The 20,402-nt window shown below is 49.8% G+C and overlaps 1 protein-coding gene across 1 annotated transcript; it reads left to right on the top strand.

The window, feature by feature from the left end:
* Positions 1-15,541: 15,541 nt before the first annotated feature.
* LOC134524782 (olfactory receptor 5J3-like) lies at positions 15,542-19,914 on the top strand. Its single transcript, XM_063354938.1, has 4 exons — positions 15,542-15,745; positions 16,427-16,430; positions 17,316-18,115; positions 19,792-19,914. Exons 1-4 carry the CDS (start codon positions 15,542-15,544, stop codon positions 19,912-19,914), a joined length of 1,131 nt encoding a protein of 376 aa, XP_063211008.1.
* Positions 19,915-20,402: the final 488 nt, after the last annotated feature.

Raw genomic sequence — 20,402 nt, 5'->3', positions numbered from 1 at the left:
CTCCTGAAGAGCTTGTAGCCATCAATTGTGGCACTCCAGTCATGTGAGGCATCCCACCACGTTTCTGTGATCGCCACTATGTCATAGTTTCCCTGGTGCATCATGGCTTCAAGCTCCCCCTGTTTGTTGCGCATACTGCATGCATTGGTATAGATGCACTTCAGATGTGCTAATGACTCCAGCACCTTTTTGTGAGTGTGGGCCCCATTTCCCACCAGACCCCTCTCAGGTGCTTCCATGATTTCTAAGTGTCTATCCCTTCTCTCAAACGAAATGTCAGAGTGAGAGTCCTCACTAGCCCACCATCCTTCAAGCCCTGGCATGCCTCCCTTGGGTTTATTCCTGACAGGCCCAGTTGTCTCCCCTTCCCCCCTCATATCTAGTTTAAAGCCCTGTCAAGGAGCCTTGCTAACTCCTGCCCCAAAATTCTTTTCCCCTTCTGGGACAGGTGCGTTCCACCTGCCACCAGCAGGTCAGGTGACTCCTATAGCAGTCTGTGATCAAAAAACCCAAAGCCCTGCCGATAACACCAGTCCCGGAGCCACGAGTTGACCTGTTGCCTCTTCCTGTTAATTTCCTCATTCATGATTGCCACTGAGGGGATAGAGGAGAATACAACTGGTGTTCCTGACCCCTTAAGCCGTCGCCCCAAGGCTCTAAAATCTCTTTTAATCCATTTTGGGCTCCTCCTACCCACTTCATCACTACCCACCTGCGATACTAAGAGGGGGTAGTAGTCAGAGGAGTCTACTAGGGCCGGAAGTTTGCCTAACACATTCCTGACCCGTGCCCCAGGGAGGCAGCAGACTTCCCTGTGAAGTGGGTCTGGACGGCATATTGGCCCCTCCGCCCCCCTCAATAGAGAGTCACCCACCACAATGACCCGTCTGCTTTTCCTTTTGGAGCCACCTGTGATGCTGGGTCCATGGCGACTTGGTCTTTCTGACGTTCCTGGCCTGGGTGTATCATCCTCCTCTCCAACAGCCAGTTCCTCCTGCAGGGCTTCATATCTGTTCTGCAAAGGTAACTGGGAAGGTGGGAGGGGATTCTCCTGCTTCCCCGAGCAGGGACCTGTTTCCATTCCCCCTCGTCTCTGTGATCCCCTCCTATTGCCTGGTGACGAGAGGGGAGGGGGTCCTCTGACTTGTGTGGGGCCTCACCCTGTTCCCTTTCTCTCAGGGAGCGGGTCCAGCAGTCACTCTCCCTCTCGCATTCCCTGATATTCCTCAGCCTCTCCACTTCTTCCTCCAGCTCAGCCACCAGAATGAGCAGATCATTTACCTGTTCACATCTTACACAGGTGTTGCCCTCCATCACGAGTGCCAGGCTCGGCACTCTTTCCAGCCTGGATGCCCATATGTTTGCACGGGGCCCCTGTCTGGGTGCCCACAGTTTTTTTAACAGCCGCCTTCGACCGGGTAGCAAACACGGCTGGATCTCTAGACACAAGCGAGACCTTGTGACTCGATGGTCAGTTGTGGGGAGCACTGGTTGCTCGCCCTGGGCAAGGACTAGTCCCTGCACTCCTGGAGGCTTCCTATAACCTGGTGGCTTGATCAACCAGGGGTGTTGCTGTCTCCACCCAGGCTCACTCAGCAGCCCGCCCACCAGCTGACAGCACTCAACACAGGCTGCGGGCTTTTGCCAGCATCCAAAAGCCCCAGGAAGAGCTTTTCGTCAGCTCTTTTTGCTGCAGATCCCTTCCCCAGCGCAGTCTTACCTGCCCTGAAGCTGGTCTCCGCGGTCCACCCAACTCCCAGTCCCCCCCAGACCACCATCTTCTGCCTGTCCCCAGAGTCCTGGGTCCCCCCAAACTCTTGAGTTCCCCCACAATCACTCATCTCCCTCTCACTTCCCCAATCTCCTGGGTCACTCCAAGCCCCTTGGCTTCCCCCATAGACACTCACTTCCAACCTCCTGGGTCTCCCCAACCTCTTGTATATCCCCAAAATCCCACCTCCTCCATCTCCTAAGATTCCCCCCCCCCGAAATGTCCTCACCCTCTTGGCTGACTGGATGGTGAAGAAGATGGAGCTGAAGGCCAACCAGACGATGCAGGTGGTGTACATGGCAAAGCCAATGGGTTTGGCCTCACTGAAGGCCTCAGACACCCCCCGGACTTTGATGGCATAGATGGTGCAGGTCAACATGAGAAGAAGGGCATAGGCCAAGCAGCCCAAGGTGCCACCTTTGGCTGTGTCACACCTGGGGACACCTTGGGCATCTTCAGGGTTGGGGGTTCAACCCATCTTCTAGTCGATTAGGGAGCGAGAACAAAGGAGGAGCCAAATGGAGGCAGCCACCAGTTAGAGGCCGCTCAAGGCGAAGGTGATGACAAGTTGGGAGATGGGGCTGATGAAACGGGGAGGGGTCACTGACCATTTGCCAGGGGCAGGGGGAGGACAATCAAGAGAGGAGTATGGGGTGCCCAGATGCCTGGGTTCCTTTTCGGACACATGGGTCCACCCCCAGACATCGAGGTTCCTCCCTAGAGGTGGAGGAACCAGCCCATATGCCTCCATTCCCTTGGTTTGCTTGAGCGTCGCATGCTTGGGTCCCCTTCCTGGACACCTGGGTCCTCCAGAACTCCATCCTACATCCCTCCTGGCCCTCAACCCAAAATCCTCACCCACAACATGGACTCCTGGGTTCTTCTTGATCTCCTGTGTCCTCCAGAACTCTTGGTTTCCCCCATAACTCACCTTCCTTGAAGACAGATTAGATGTGGTTGGTCTTGGTAAGGAACCCCATACTACAGCCCTCAACCTCAACTCATGGGTTCCTCCCTGGACTCTTGTCCCCCTCCTGGTCTCCTGGGTCCTCCAGAACATCTGTGTCCCTCCATGACTCACTCTGCTTGAAGATTCTGTAGATCATGTTGGTCTTGGTAAGGAGTGTGGCGTAGGTGAGGCTCATCCCCAAGCCCAAGAAGAGTTTTGGTAGGGTGCAGACGCCCACCCTAGGCATCCAGGAGGAGAACACTCCCTCTGGACATCTCACCCTATGTGGACATCCCACCCCACCCATCAAAAGGACCCAGAGGGAGAACGTCCACCAAGGAACCCAGATGACCATGGGAATCCACCAGGACACCATGGAGTCCCACCAGGAGGTCCAGTGGAACCACCTATGGGGTCACAGGCATCCAGGAGAGGACTCCCCCATGGACATCCCACCCCACCCACAGAGGACCCACATGACCAGGAAGAGCACCCAGCTGACCATGGGGGGACCCACCAGGAGAACATGGAGGGGCACCCATGGGGACCCAGATGACCATGGGTGGACCCACCAGGACATCGTGGTTGGGAGGGACACCCATGGGAACCCAAATGACCATGGGGGCACCCATAAGATCATGTGGGGGCTCCCATGGGACCCAGTTGACTACAGAGGGGTCCCAGAAGACAATAGCAGGGGTCACCCATGGGGACCGAGGCATCCGTGGGGAACTCACCCGCAGGCTCAGCCCCTGCACCCACTGTCCCACCACCCAGTAGGTGCTGCTGCCATTGCCACCCCAGAACTATAAGATATCGTAGCGCCCCAGGGCATCCCCATTCTCATTGAAGGTCACCGACACCACCACGCTGCCTGCACGCAGGGCCTGCATGGGGCTGGGTGGGCAAGGGGGGGATGACACCCATGGCCACAGCGGGCTGAAGGTGCTGAGGGCCAGCAGGAGCAGGATGGCAGGGCTGGGAGGGGGAGAGAGGGGGCTTATGGGGGCACCTTGGGGGGAGTCCCATGGTGGGGGGGGAGGCACACCCCACACGCAATGGAGGGCACCTATCAGGGCGGGGGTGGCACCCTACAGTGGGGGGAAGGGGGGGCTGGCACCCATGGCAGGGGGCCACCCTATGGGGGTGTGGGGAGAGGGGTGGTGGCACCCTATGGGATGCGGGTGGCACTCTATAGACATGGGATGGCGGACCTGACACCCATGAGAGTGTGGGGCTGGCACCCTATAGGGCAGCGGTGTCACTCTATGGGGTATGGGGGCATCCTATAGGGTAAGGGGGGCAGGGTTGCACCCACAGGGGTTTGAGAGGGTACCCCTAAGTGGTGGGGAGGGGTCCACTGGCATCCTATGGGGGAAGGGGCATGAAAGGGGTGGGGAAGGGGCTCTGGCACCTATAGGGGTGGGGGGACACCCTAGAGGGACTTGGGGGTCCTGGATGCCTGGGTCCCCTGAGAGCTGTCACCAAACACAGGGCAGGGGTCACCCCCTCCCAGATGCCTGGGTCCCCTCCGCCAAGCTTGACCAAACTCCCGTAATCCTCTGTCCCCCTAATTAAAAGCAGCTGTTAATTAATTGGGGGGGTGTCATTAGGAGTGCCCCCCGCAACACCTCCTGGGGGTGCGTGGGGGGGCCCTAATCCCTGCCGTGGGGCTGAAGGGATATTGGGAGGGCTTTGGGGACATTGAGGGGTCTAAGGGGACCCAGAGGGGGTCTAAGGGGGCATGGAGGGGTTGAGGGGACATTGGAGGTGGCTGAGGGGACACTGGTGGGGTCTAAGGGGACATATGGGGTTCAGAGGATACTTGGGGGAGTACGGGGGGGCTGAGGGGACACTGGGGGCGTCTAAGAGGAGACCCAGCGAGGACTGATGTGACATTTGGGGGGCCGAAGGGGCATGGGGGAGCTGAGGGGACACTGTGAGGCCTTGGGGGGATGAGGGGCCACAGAGTGAGATAAAGAGGACATGGCGGGGCTAAGGGGACATTGCTGAGGGGCTATGGGGGGCTAAGGGGACATTGGGGGGTGTCTAAGGGGATATTTTAGGTGGTTGAGGGGCCCCAGAGTGAGTTAAAGAGGACATGGCGGGGCTAAGGGGACAATGGTTACGTGAAGAGGCAAAACCAAGGATGACTGAACATATCTGAGAGGAATTTGGCCCCTAAAGAAGTCTATTTGAAATATGGATTGACATCCACTAGCATGGGTGATGAACCTCACCCTAAGGACGTGTTGTGCCTTGAGACAGCAGCTAAGGACAGTAAGAAGTTACCACCACGAGCAAACATTCAAACCTGAAGAATCCAAAACACACAGACAAACCTCTACCATTTTTTCAGCAATGTTTCAAGACATGCGATACTCGGTCCAGGACTCTACGAAATGTCACTAAGCTTAATGATAGCAGCTTCTTTGCAGGTTTCTTACTCAGAAGCAAAAACCAAAAAGCCACGTACCCTTGGGGAAACCCTTGTCCTTCCGTGTGGCTGAAGTCTTCCTATGGCTCTTCCCCAAGGCAGGAGAAATGACCGTGTATTTGGAAGTCTACACAAATTCAGAAGTACACTTAGACATCTGACATTCATTAGCTACGGGCAGAAGTCCTCCCACACCCCAGAAGTGCACAGGAGTCATCTGTCAGTCGTTCTCCACGGACTGCAAATGTAAGAAAAATCTTAAGCGTTGTTTTGGCAGAGGAACAACTTGTCCAGTCTGCAATAATGTAGCTAGAGAATGATTAACAACACACAGGCTGATCAAGAGACAGGCAAGAATGCTCATCCCTTAGACAAAGGAGAAACCAGCCTATGCCGGACCGGTGGTTTAACGGGAGGATGGATGTTTAACTGAGACCAGCTACCGTGGGCAATAATACCAAAAAAAGGAAGAAATAAACAGGTGGAGTAAGGGGTTTAGGATGGGTGATGGGGAGAAGTAAACAGAGGCAGAGCAAACGCAAGTAGTTTTAGGCAAATCGGACAGGCTGTAAACCCTGGAGTACCTAGCCAATGGGGAAACAGGGGAGGGAAATTTCGGCCGGGGATAGGAAATAAAAAGAAGTTACTTCGGGAACTCAGGTGTGCCTACTTGCTAGAACACCCGTTCCTGCAAGAATGTCTAAATAAAATGTGCTTCGTATCGATCACTGCCTGAGCCATTGTTAGTGGATAAGGAGCGTTTCTCACAGAAATAATCCACACCTATCTAAAACAGTCCGAAACTCAGCAGAAATGAGTTGGACCGAGCAGAAATGAAACTAGCCGACCTGGAAAGCCACATTAGACCAGAAATGATGGTTACAAGGCAGAAAATGCAAAACAAACCACCAGAGGAGCAAAAAAACAACTAGAAGACACTTCAGAAAGCATGCCCCTATCCAAACCCTAACAAGAAAACCACTTCAAATAGGACTCCCCAGAAAACATCCAGAACATAAGCTAAGGCAAAAAAAAAAACCCCAAACAACCCGGGAAACCAGGAGCAAAAAGGCCAGACCCTATCCCTAAAAAGAGCATGCTTTAATCCTATCCCACTTACACTCTGTCATTCCGTGAGCCTGCCACCCCATAACTCTAGCACACTGTAAGCCTTGAACCTAGCACCCAATAACCCTCTCTCTCCCTAACACAAGTATATAATAACCCTTGTAAACTGTTACCGTAGCACCGCATAACCCCAGAACCCCATAGCCCTAGCACCCTGTAACCCAAGCACTCTGTAACCTTAGCACATTGTTGCCCTAAGATATCAAAACTTTGAACACAAACGCCCTGGAGACCTCTGCCAGAGCCTTCAGGTGGCCCCAGATCTCAGACATCACAACTTCAAAGCCGGACAGAGCCACCAGGAGACTACCGACATCCATCTTCACATCATCTGTCACACCCTTAAAAAGTCTCTTGGTTAAACACTCTGAGAGAGAAAGGTTGAGGCACTCAGAGACTTTGAACTGGCCAGCCATGACCACGGGGCTTCAGCTCATCATTCCTGTGTCAGAGCCACCGGGCAGGTGGCCCCATCCTCATGGCCTCAGGGCAGCCCTACCCAGCGCTGGGTGGCTGGATACGTCCTGGGTGGTTTGCTCTATGGGGAGGTGCTTCCTGAGAGCAGGATCTCTCACAGGGGCACGGGGAAACTCCTCAGGCGTGGATGCCTGAGAAACAGCTCTGCAATGCTCCATATCTCACCAAAACTGGGGGCAGAGGAAGGCTTCTTTGGTGGCCTCCAAGAGAACCAGCTCACCTGGTCTGCTCCGCGGCCAGCGGGCACCTTTGCTGTCAGGCGGGTCTCAGCGTTGCTCTGCCATCAGCTGTCACCTCCCTGCAGGATGCTTGCCAGCATGCGGTAGGTCTCCACCTGGTCATCTGGGGACAAAGATCAGAAGGGAGGGGTGGGGCTTGCTTTGCCCCCCTTCCCAGGGTGCCGCAAGAGAGACCTGCCACCCAAATCAGTTGTGTGATGTGGACACCACGTACGAGCTGCGGACGTGGGTCAGAACAGCTGTGGGGAGCAGGCAAGCCACGCCACAGTGCCCCTGGCGCTGGCAGAAAGGAGAGCTGGAGACAACGGGGGGCAGCCCAGGGCAGCTGGCAAGCGGCAGCAGGGCCCAGCTGGGTGCAGCGCCTGCAGAAATAGCTCCTTAAGCCTCAGCCTGGGGGCTGCAGCGTGGGGCCAGCACCGGCTGGGGCTTCACTGGGAAAAAACAGACCCAGCCCCGGGATCTGCCAACCTGTTCCTCTGCCCATCGCCGCCATGGCATGCAGAAGGCAGTGCTGCTGGCCCCGGCCTGGTCCTGAGCCACCTCTCAAGGGACGAGTCTTTATCCAGCAGGCCTAAAGAGAGGAAAAGTCCTGGAGGCCATCGCTGTTCTGTCCCTCTGTGCCTCCTTGTCCTGATTCACAGCCCTCTGTTTCTCAGGCTTTCTGGAGCATTTCCCGTCCTTGCCTTGCTCTGTCCCCTGCCCTCTGTCCCTCCCTCTCCCTTTCTCTCTCCCTTCCCTTTCCCCTCTCCCCCTTTCCCCTTTGTCCCGCTCTCATGTTCCCCATCCCATTTATCTGTCACTCCGCTCTCCTGGTGCCTCTTCTGTCTCTCTGCCCCTCTGTCCCGCTTCCTTGCCCGGCCTGTGTCTCTCCATCCCTCTGTCCTCCTTCCTGCCCTTCTCCTGCACTCTCTGTCCCGCTGCTTGTCGCTGGTTTTCCTCCTGCCCCCTGCTGTCCCCTTCCCCTCCATCTCTTTACTGCTCTATCCCTGTAAGAGACAACTTGTAAATTCCCCGAAACCAAAGGTGAGAGTCGAACAGGAGGGGGAGGAGGCCCCCTGAGCCTTTCCGAGGAATGTCTCAAACACAGGTAAGTGAAGCTATAGTGTCGGGGTGAATAATGCAGGCCTTATGCTCACAGAACTGATAAGGCTAACACACGCTTACTCAGGCGGGAAAGAAACTCGTCTGAATCTGGAGGAGGGAACTGCTTTTCGTTGGCAAGGACAAGACAACAAGGAATTTGTGTAGTTTGTTTCTTTGGAAGGCTGCTACGTCTGATGATGACCTTTGCCGCGTAATCCGCAAAATGCGTATTAAACGTGACACCCTTGCATATGCTAATGAAGATTACTGAGATCACGCGCAACATATATGACTATAGCACTCGTCTCCCCACCCAAACCATACTACACATCACCTTGTTGGGGGGGAGGGGGAAGAAACCTGAGACGAAACTGTCACTGTAGCAGTGGGGCAGATCATATTGATACAGCGAACACAGAGGGGAAAATAAGTGCCCCTGGAAGTGAAGATTTTTCCCTGAAGGGAAGATTTTCCCTGGGGAGATTTTATGCAGAGGAGCACTTGCACAACCCGCATTGGCCGAGCCAACGCTGGAACCAGGACCAGTGATCTCTTTATCTCTCTCTGTCTCTCCTTCTCTATCCCTTTGTTTCTTTTCTTTCTTTTTTCCTTTTTCTTTTAAAGAAGTAACGCAAGGCGTATCTTACCACTCGCCACAGTTCATTGTATATCTGTTATTAAGTACCGCTGATACCACTGCTTGCCATAAACTGCTATGTATCTGTTGCCAAGTAACAGCGTGTACCTTTCCGCTAGCCATGATTTGCTATATACCTAACCAATTACCGTAGACCTACTTAAGACCTAATCACTGTGTGAATCTAATGAATGTCTGCATACGGACCTTGGGAGTTGTCTCACCTTAGTCCTCGTTGCTGGGTGTTTGCGAATCCGAGCCCCCCGCCCCTCCGTCCTTTTCCTGAGCGGGTCATGGCAATTGCCCTGCCCGCTCCTCGCCAGCATTTCCCCTCCCTCCGCTCCCGGCCCAGCTCCCCCCTGCTCTCCCCGTTGTCCCTCTGGCCCTTCCCACCCCTCTCCGCCGCTCCCTCCCTTTCTGCCCTCCTCCTTGCGGCCCCAGCGGGGCCCCTTGGGCCGGCGCAGCCCCGGGGAGGCGGCCCTGGTTCCTGCGGGGCTCAGAGGGCAGGCAGGGGCACCCCGGGGCGCGCCGGGAGCTGTAGTCCCGGCACGGGGCTCCCGGCGTCCATGTTGTGTCAGGGACTGCAGCCTCTGCTCCCGCCGCGGCCCGGCCGAGGGGAGGGCCAGGGCCGCCTGCCCGTGAGGCGAGGACAGAAGTGCCCGAGTCCCTGTTTGTCTTGATCTCTCCAGCCTTTTCCCTGGACCTTTCTTTCTCTCTCGGCTCCTCTGTCTTTTCTCTCATCGTATTTTCTCTTTCTAGTCCTCTGTCCTTTTCCCCATCAGCTTAAACCGAATGACCGGGTGTCCCTGTGTGCTGGTATTTCCTTAGCATTGCCCTCGGGCTGATCTGTGTTCTTAGGGCTAGGGATCATTTCGGAGCTGGTCTCCTCGTGTAGACAGTGGAGCTAGGTGTAGTTGAAGCAGAGGTTGCTCTCAGCTGGTGCTCTGTGCGTCTTGGAGTCTGTTCTTTGACAGTAACTCATTCCTGCAGTGTGCCCATCTTTCTGTGGGGAAGGTTTCCTACCTGCAGTATGATTTTGCTGGGCTGTGAGGCTGTATTGGAGTAGCAGGGGTGAGAAGTATCGTCTTTAAAGGTAATGAAGCTGTAGCAAAGCAAGCAGGAAAAGTCAGTGTCTTCCTAGAACAATGCCTGACAAAAATATTAAAGACACTTGCAGTTGGCTTTCTTATGCAGTCTTCTTACACAGCCTTTGACTTCTGGGAAACAAGGCGGCAGTGAGGAAAGAAAACTGGGGCTTGTCTAAACGGCTTCTTTGCCCTGAGCAGCATTTGAGCCTTTGCGCTAGAACAGGTCTCTACAACAGTTTCCAAACACAGAAAATGAGCTGTCTGTAAGGAAAGTTTCAGTAGAGTTAAGGCTAGATTTGCTAAATTTGATCCTCTGTATCTGTTGCAAATAAGAGAAGACTTGGCAGTGTTTATACTGAGAGGAGCCCTGAGGACCTGGGGGTGCTGTTTGGTGAGAAGCTCAACGTGAGCCAGCAATGAGTGCTTGCAGCCCAGAAAGCCGACCGCATCCTGGGCTGCACCAAGAGAAGCGTGGCCAGCAGACCGAGGGAGGTGATCCTGCCCCTCTGCTCTGCTCTGGTGAGGCCCCACCTGGAGTGCTGCCTCCAGCTCTGGGGCCCCCAACATAAGAAGGACATGGGCCTGCTGGAGTGACTCCAGCGGAGGCAATGAAGCTGATCGGAGGGTTGGAGCACCTCTGCTCTGGAGGCAGTCTGAGAGAGCTGGGATTGATCAGCCTGGAGAAGAGAAGGCTCCGGGGAGAGCTTATAGCAGTCTTGGAGTACTTTAAAGGGGGCCTACAGAAAAGGTGGAGAGGGACTGTTTATCAGGGAGTGTAGCAATAGGACGAGCGGTAATGGTTTTACACTAAAAAAGGGAAGATTTAGGGTAGGTGTTAGGAAGAAATTCTTTACTGTGAGGGTGGTGAGGCATTGGCACAGGTTGTCCAGAGAAGCTATGGACCCTGAAGATGTCCAGGGCCAGGTTGGATGGGGCTTTGAGCAGCCTGGTCTAGCGGAAGGTGTCCCTGCCCATGGCAGGGCGGGTTGGAACTGGATGACCTTTGAGGTCCCTTCCAACTTTAACCGTTCTGTGTTTCTATGATCTCAAGTGTGTGCTGGTATGTTAATGCAGGACATCAATATCTTTGCACGAGTACTTCTGGACTGCAGGTCACGTGTGTCAGCGGTACCGAGCCCCAGGATGAGCCAGCTCCCGCCGACAGTTTAGCTCAGAGGATGTGACAGAATGGAAACCATCTTTGTGGTGGGCCCCGAGTGTCGGAGGTGCAGATATGTTGCTGACGTCCCCCTGGCCCAGAGACGTGGGGAGTTTTGCCAACAGTCCGGTAAGGATTCTCTTTTCTGCCGGAATGGGTTTCCATATGGATTTCACAAACTAGTGCCTTTCTGCTTGCAGTGGCTTTCTGTAGAAGGGTGCTTCTGTTTGTCTGGATTTACCAGTGCAAGGGCTTTGGAGGAGAACTGGCTGAAACAGCTTTCTCTCTATGGAGACCACTAGCATTTGAGTAGAAAAGTAGACGTTCGGTCAGTAAAGCTTATAGCGTAGTGCTGTGCTCAGACCATGGAGCTCTGTCTCCTGGAGATGCATTTCTTTTGCACGCATAGTTTTCTCAGCTACGTCTATCCAAGTCTTACAGACTGGAACCTCTTGGGATTGTGATGCTGTAGTTCGAGTGCTCAAGCGGCAATGTTTGGTTTGCTGTCGCTTTGCCAGGGCAAAGCCCCTTGCAGGGTAATGGTCCCACAAAAAGCCTGGGACTGCAGTCTTCTCACTAGTCTTGTGTAGCCTTCATGCTGCCCGGATGTTGATGGTGTTTCATCGGAAGTAAAAGTCACCCTAATCCTCGGATGTCTTTCCTGCCATGTCTGGACAGAGTAATCCCTGGTCATTCATGAACTGGTCGCGCTTTACCTACAACCTAGGCAGGTTCATTTCCCCCACTCCCATCTTTCTGTGAAGTAGACATCACAGACGTTACAATCGTGAAAAAGCTGCACTTCTTTTTCCTTGTACAAATGTTACTTTACATAATAGGTTCTTCATTTCCCCGTTCTGTGTTGGTAACTCTGAGCATTTAATCTGGCCTACCTGAGCCTCCTGAATCCTGAAGCAGTGTTCTGAGGTAGGTTTTAAGGACATCCTCAGCAGTGTTAAAATAAAAGCTGCTTGCTCTGCTTTAAATTGGGGTGATGGAAAAGGCTGCTCTGTTTTTTGAGTCTTTTTTTCCCTTTAATTTTTAGATGAGCAGAGGCAACTTCTGTTGGGCTTTCTCTTTGCATACATCCTGGTGCTTCTCTCGCCCATCTTTCTTTGCCAGACACTGGGAGCTATTGCTTAAAACTGCCATCAGAGGTGGATGCCTGTTGCACGACAAGGATTCTTTGGGCATCAGATGATAAAAAAAGCTACGGTCTACAGACGGAGTATGATCAGCCTTATTATAATAATATACGTCGACAATCAATATAATTAAGCCCGAGTGGAGTACAAGTGATCTAAGCATGCGGGAAAGAGACAAGAGGAAATCTCTCTTGCTGTGTGGGCAAGGTACAACACCCTTAATGATTAATCTTACTGGCTTATGAGTAACAGTCGGGGAAATTGTTGAGCTGTTGTGTTCTCCGTCATGAGATAAGGACGTCTCCTTTGCCGGGCGGTACCTGTGGATCACCCAGTGAGAGCTACCCTGAGTTAGTTTTGGGGTGCCTTTTTTATGGGATTGTGCCTTCTCTGTTCAGTCATATGACCAACAGGTTGACGTAGACACTTCCTTTACATACCCAGTTGGACGTGTCTCAAAAGGGTTGGTGGCGTGATCGTGTGATGGATGGTAATGGTGTGATCCAGCAGTTGGGGTGACAGCCCTGCAGAGTGAGGGTGTGAGCCTCTCTTGCCTCTACATGTGTGAAGTGGCCGGGTGTAACGGGAGACGTGGTGGTGGAGGAGGAGGACTTTCCCAAGCGAGGGGCAAATGCGAGATTAATTGCTATTGGTGTGTTTGATCGTTTGGTTCTATGGCATACGGCAAAGCAAAGCTTAATCACAATCCAAACAAAACTTCTTAATGGGAATTTGACAATATTGCAGCTTTGATACAACTGACTAAAGGTAACATTAATCACTCGGCGTAGTTTTACAGCACTAGCAAAGACATTTAATTTTTTTACACATAGTCATATTACTTGGTGTATAAGAAAAAGCCTTGAAAAACAGGTAATTGACTTAGCTGAAGGATCTTAGAAGAATATTAAGTTTCTGGCTTGAATTAAATGAATTTACTGAATTATCCACACTTTGAGGGCCCCAGTGCAGAGATTAGAAGTGTTTGAAGTAGTGATTCAAACTCGTGCTTCTTATGTCTTCACTGTGTTTCAGAATAGGTTGAAGGTCATGCCTGACGTCAATAACCACTTGAGAATTGAGCTTCTCAGAACGTGAAACTACGCCTAAGTGGCACTTCCCCACTGATATAATTCACCCATCTTGGAACATCAGACCATGACAAGTTGGTGGGGCTGAGATTGCTGGTCAGTTTCAGAGGAGTTTTGGGAGAAGTGCCTTCATCCTTGCTGAACAGAAACTTCTTCTCATTGCTTGAGGATCACTTCCCAATAGCGAAAGTGTCTTTATAGTCCATGACTTTATAGTCCTATAGTCCAAGGTTACTAATTAGCAGAATAAAACAAGAAAAATAGCACAAAGGCTCATATTGCCAAAAAAAGAGAAAAGTTCTCTTTAAAACTGAGAGGAATAAAGTCCATTTGTCTAATTGGAGGAAAAGAGAGAACAGGCTATCTCCACCAGGAGTACAAAGGACATTATAATGGTCCCACTGTGCCTTGTCTTGGGTTCAGACTCTGTGGCCCATCAGGAATTCTACACCCAAAAGTATATGAATGTGCATGCTAGTTGCTAAAATACCTACTTGCTGATAAGGTGCGAGAGATTTTCCTCTCTCTGACCCTACTAAAGATACAGTACCTCTTCCTTTCTGGTTTTAAAAAATAGAAATCAATTCTCATTTGGACCTAATAGAGAATGTACACCTTGCAAACAAATCCGCCTTAACAGAATGTTTTCATCTTTCATGTTCCTTTTACATCAACAAGAGAAGAAACACTGATGCATGCAGCATGCTAAGGTGTGACTGGTGAGGTAAGTACGGGCTGGAATTAAAAGTTATGTGATGAGTATGAATGTATATATTAGACATATTTTATACTGTTGCTTTATTGGGGAGGGAGAGTTCCCACTTCCCACCCTTATAGTATAACAATACAGGTATTCTTAAAAATCTCTGATTTTTTTTTTTTAATTTTTTTTAAGATTTTGGGACCTGCTTTTACTAGCTTTCTAGGCGGTAGTTTTCTCATCTTGCTAAGGTTCTGTTTGACATGTCTGCCATTACAACCAACTATTTGATTCAAGACACCAATTTACAAGATGAACTAACACCCTACAGGAGAAAGCCTAGGAAAAGCAACATACCAAAAAGGTCACTGTTAAAACTGATGGTGGAAAACCGCATGAATTCAAGGAGCCTCTGGACAACGCTCTTAGTTGTGTGGTTTAATATGGTAGTTCTGCGAGGAGCAGGGGGTTGGACCTGGTGATCCTTATGGGTCCCTTCTAACTTGAGATATTCCATGATTTTATGATATTAGGAAATGGTGGAAGGAGAAAAGTGGTTTCTTTTGCCCATTGTGGGGGGGTACAAAAAAAGTTTTTCAGTTAAATTGCAATGGGAAGAATTGGGTTAATCTTCTGGAGAAAACTGAATAACATTAACTTTTAAGAAGAAACAAAAATGACTAGGGACCATGGGAAAACTATGGTACTGCAGATTTTAAAGAACAAATTAGATCAATGTTTCAAGTAGTTACATCAGCAGACCTCATTCTTCCTTGGAAAAAGAAAATGGACAAAATCAGTTCTTCCAAGGTCTGTTTTTAACTTTTTATTCTTGGGAACAGAAAGCTTATTTTTAGACTTCATAAGCAGACTATGCCTGAGAATTCAACTTATAATAATTCTGATTTTATTCCCAGGTTTATGGAAGTAACAGCAGAGCAGAAGTTCTGTTCCCTTTCAGCCTGAAGTGCCATTAATAGCTAATTAGAAATTAATTAGAAATGAATAGCTAATAAGAAATTAATAGTTTCAGCCAAAATGCCATAGTTGAGCTTTTGCAAACCCCTAGCTTTGGCCTTCTGCTTACCATAAAATATCCCAAAATATCATTTTTTCTTAGTGATAAGGTACATACCTCTGCCCCCAGTTCTTCTGTTTGAGAGAGTTTCTTAGATTAGCATGTGTTTACATTTATATCCCAACAACATACAAAGTAATTATCCAGATGAGGCCTGTATAGGATGGGAAAAACAAGCATTTCAAATCATGTTTGAGTAGATATCTAAAATAGGCAAGGTGAAAAAAATACTGTGGAGTTAGCGCCAACTGTGCAGATTGCCACCTTACAAGTTAAACTAAGTGTTTGAGGCTGGAGAGGTAGTGAGACCTGCAGGAACGTGTGTGATTTGTTAATCTATGCTCATTCAGAGTACACAAAAAAGAATACAAGCCTTTGAAAGGCGGGAAATGTCTATGACATAACTAAGTTCAGAACTTGAAACACATGAATAGGAAGATGCACAAAATTATACCTTCGTTGTACATCAGCTTGATGAGAGCCAGTTTGACTCTCTGACAGTCAGCCTGTGTTTGCCTTGTTTTCTACAGTGTAATTTTGGCTTTCCTACCTATGATAGATGGCAGAAGGGAATCACACTGTGGTGACTGAATTTATCTTGTTAGGATTCACAGACAATGTGAAGTTGCAGGTCCTTCTCTTCGTGGTGTTTCTACTGATATACCTGTTGACCCTAGGGGGAAATCTGGGGATGATTGTGCTCATCTGGACCGACGCCAAGCTCCACACCCCCATGTACTTCTTCATTAGCAGCCTTTCACAAGTCCATATTCACAAGTCCATGGGCCCTGATGGGATGCACCCAAGAGTGCTGAGGGAGCTGGCAGAAGTCATTGCTGGGCCGCTCTCCATCATCTTTGAAAAGTCCTGGAGAACAGGCGAGGTGCCTGGGGACTGGAGGAAAGCCAATGTCACTCCAGTCTTCAAGAAAGGCAAGAAGGAGGAGCCGGGGAACTACAGGCCGGTCAGCCTCACCTCCATCCCTGGAAAGATGATGGAACAGCTCGTTCTGGGTGTCATCTCAAGGCGCGTGGAGGAAAGGAAAGCTATCAGAAGTACTCAGCATGGATTCACCAGGGGGAAATCATGTCTGACTAACCTGATAGCCTTCTACGATGGCATGACTAGATGGATAGATGAGGGGAGGGCGGTAGATGTGGTCTACCTTGACTTAAGCAAGGCGTTTGACACGGTCTCCCACAGCATCCTCATAGGGAAGCTTAGGAAGTGTGGGTTAGATGAATGGACAGTGGGGTGGATAGAAAACTGGTTGAAAGATAGAGCTCAGAGGGTTGTGATTAGGGGCACAGAGTCTAGTTGGAGACCAGTGACGAGTGGTGTTCCCCAGGGGTCAGTACTGGGTCCAGTCCTGTTCAACATATTCATCAATGACCTGGATGAGGGGATAGAGTGCACCCTCAGCAAGTTTGCTGATGACACCAAGCTGGGTGGGGTGGCTGACACACCGGAAGGCTGTGCTGCCATACAGAGAGACCTGGACAGGTTGGAGATCTGGGCAGAGAGAAACCTTATGAAGTTCAACAAGGGCAAGTGTAGGGTGCTGCACCTGGGGAGGAACAACCCCATGCACCAGTACAGGTTGGGTGCTGACCTGCTGGAGAGCAGCTCTGTGGAAAGAGACCTGGGAGTCCTGGTGGACAACAGGATGACCATGAGTCAGCAATGTGCCCTTGTGGCCAAGAAGGCCAATGGCATCCTGGGGTGCATCAAGAGGAGCGTGGCCAGCAGGTCAAGGGAGGTCATCCTCCCCCTCTACTCTGTCTTGGTGAGACCGCACCTGGAGTACTGTGTCCAGTTCTGGGCTCCCCGGTTCAAGAGGGACAGGGAACTGCTGGAAAGGGTGCAGCGGAGGGCTACGAGGATGATTAGGGGACTGGAACACCTCTCTTATGAGGAAAGGCTGAGGGATTTGGGTCTCTTCAGTCTGGAAAAAAGACGGCTGAGGGGTGACCTTATCAACGCTTATAAATACTTAAAGGGTGGGTGTCAGGAGGATGGGGCCAGGCTCTTTTCAGTGGTGCCCGGGGACAGGACAAGAGGCAATGGGCACAAACTGGAACATAGGAAGTTCCACCTAAACATGAGGAGGAACTTCTTTACCCTGAGGGTGGCAGAGCACTGGAACAGGCTGCCCAGAGAGGTGGTGGAGTCTCCATCTCTGGAGACATTCAAAACCCACCTGGACGTGTTCCTGTGTAACCTGCTCTAGGTGACCCTGCTCTGGCAGGGGGGTTGGACTAGATGATCTCCAGAGGTCCCTTCCAACCCTATGATTCTATGATTCTATGATTCTATGATTCTTTCCTTCTTAGATGTCAGCTACTCCACCATCATTATACCTAGCACACTCATGACCTTTGTGGCTAAGACAAAAAACATATCTTACACAGCGTGCACAGCTCAGCTCTTCCTATTCTGCATCGCAGTGACAGGAGAGTGCTACCTCCTGGCTGTGATGGCATATGACCGATTTATAGCCATCTGCAACCCCTTGCTGTACCCTGTCATTATGTCCAAGAGGTTCTGTGTGCTCCTTGTGTGTGGCTCCTACTTCATGAGCTGCATGAATGCAACTATTCAGACTTTTTTTATATTCCACCTGTCCTTCTGCAATTCCAACATCATCAATCATTTCTTCTGCGATGTGCCTCCAATCCTGAAGCTCTCCTGCTCTGACACTTACATCACTGACCTGGTCCATTTCACCTGTGCTACTGTACTCGTCATCTCAACCATGCTCCTCATTCTCATCTCTTACATCTGCATTGGGCTTACCATCCACAAGATTAAGTCCACCAAAGGCAGACGCAAAGCCTTCTCCACCTGTGCTTCCCACTTGACTGCTGTCACCATGTTCTATGGGACAGGCTCCTTCATGTACTTACGGCCCAGTTCAAAGTACTCTGTGGAGCACGACAAGATCATCTCTGTGTTTTATAGCCTGGCAATTCCCATGCTGAACCCTGTGATTTATAGCCTGAGGAACAAGGAAGTCAAAGAAGCCATTCGAAGGACAGTAGCAAGGCTATATTACTCTCCATTTGTACCACAGAGATTCAGGAGTCCAAGCAGGACTAAGAGAACCCGAGAACTGTCAAAAGGGGGTATGCAAGTAGGTTGATTTCCCCCTGACAAGAGAAAGGCAAAGGGAGCAAGATTTGTCTGTTGTGAAAGAGTAGGTAGCCCACCTGCCTGTTGCAGGAATCCCTATTTTACCTCATCCCCTAAAAGATGGATGTGTCACAGTCCTTAGGAGATAACCTCTCAGATGGTGACAGTCTCTATTCCAATGGCAATAGCTCTGTAACATAGTAGTGCCCCACATCTAATCTCACGTTGTGATCTCTGCGACTATAGACAGTGTCAGGCAAATCCTTTAAGAATACTTATAGGCATTTTTGTTCAGAGTTTTTTCAATTTGGAAGACGAAGGTAGTAGAATAGATCTATAATTGTAGGTATTTGCTGTGTAGAAGTCTAAAACTGAATTAGTTTTTTGGGATTCCTTTATGCCAGTTGAACGGTAAGTTCTAGCAGGCAGCTCCACTAGACTTGCATTAGATACCACAACTTCAAGCAGGATTGCCTACATGATAGTTATGTGCTGCCAGTTTCTAGATATACTCCAGCAACTCCTATATTCCAGCTACCCAGGTACCACTCGAAACAGTGGTGAAGGGAACAATGGGCGGCAGGAAAAAGCATCACCTCATATCACTTAATCTGTCTTTCCATTAGGATTTCATAAAGTGAAACCCTGGTTTAACTAAGTTTAATGCCAGAGTTAAGTTTAAACTAAGTTAATGCCAAAGACCAGTGAGACTGATATGTATGAATGCCCTGAGATTATTGAGCCTTCCCCCAAATACAATGGGAAAGTCCCTCCTGGTAGTGGATAAAACTGAGCCTGTGCTGTGAAAGATGGTCAGACCACATCTCTCAAATAAATGTTACCCAGATAAATCAGTTGAATGCTAAATCCTTATTTACTACAGGAGGCTGGCAAAGAAGGTGCCTGCTGTACTGGTGATGGGGATCTTTGTGATTAATGACATGATATAGGGAGGTCTGGGGTGATGAACTTTAGGAAGAAGAGTAATACCAAGCAACAGACCTAGCACACATGACCAAAGAAGGCAGGAACAGACCTTGGTAAAAACAGAGGTGGGTACCTTGGTGGCGAGGGGGGACCTAGTTAGTTTGTGTGTGAGAATGAGCCTTTTAGGCTACTTCATCGCAAAGTACTTATAGTACTTCACTAGAAGAGTTCACATGTGAGTGCATTATAAGTAGTGTTGAAATTAAACTATGAACCTCCTGAGCTAGGTGGAGGGCTGTTTGTGTTGAAAAGGAATTGTCCACATTGCTTAGTTTAAGGATAAAGTTGTAGAGTACTAACATTGAAGCCAGAGTCCAGAAAAAAAGGATGAGATGAGAGATACTGCTTTACGATATCCCAGGAACAAATATAACGTACTAGACACATCAGACGGGTGCCCTGGCTCCAGTATCTGCAGCTAGTGCTCAGTTCCAGGATCAGATCAGACAAACCAGCGTATGATCAAATGCCAAACGAAAACAGCCTGGGCCTCCACAAATTATGCCGAGTTGCATGCCCAGAAACACCAGGTGTGCCTAGCACAAAGGGTCTAGAGCTGTAGTATGCTCATTATGGCTTAGTTTTCACAGTGCTAGTACAAGGAAATACTGTGAACTGAATGATATGGTTAAACCACAAAATGAACTGAAAGCAGATTTTGATCTTTCAAAAATTTAATCCCTTTTGCAGGGCTTCACACTCCTGATGTATAAATCAGAGAAGAGTCCTCCAGAAATCAATTCAGATCAAGATCTTCAGTCAGGACATCTGAATTTTCACCTAACTATAGGTTTTGAGATAGATAAGTTTTGAGAGGCATTCTCGGGTAGAAAGGGGATACCAAATACAGAAAAGTGTGGTAAAAAGTAGAGAACACTACAGCCGATGTTTTAATTTCTTCTTGGGATTTACTGGCAAAGACAACTCTTCCCTCCCTCATTTACAGAATACTTTCTGGAAGGGAAGGCCCCTAAGATCAGAGAAAAATAGCCTGATTAGTGGAAGAAAAAAAGAATTTGAACTAAAATTTCCTTTTTTAAACCTGCAAAAAAGGTAGGACTCACATGCAACAAACGAGAGCTTCACTAGACTACTCCATTCTTGAATCTTCATGATAATAGGACTGACATGTTAGTATTTTCCTTCTCCTTGAAAAAAAAAACTCCTCCTACATCTACAACTTGAAAAACAGTTCGACTATTCTTACTGAAGTGCCAGAAATATATGCTAAAAAAAAACCTCCAAAACATTTGCATGGTTACTTTCACCGTTGCGTTTCCCATAATACCATACCACCAAAA

Source organism: Chroicocephalus ridibundus, chromosome 17 (assembly GCF_963924245.1).
Source record: "Chroicocephalus ridibundus chromosome 17, bChrRid1.1, whole genome shotgun sequence".
Taxonomy (NCBI): Eukaryota; Metazoa; Chordata; class Aves; order Charadriiformes; family Laridae; genus Chroicocephalus; species Chroicocephalus ridibundus.
This window is presented reverse-complemented; position numbering and strand designations above follow the sequence as displayed.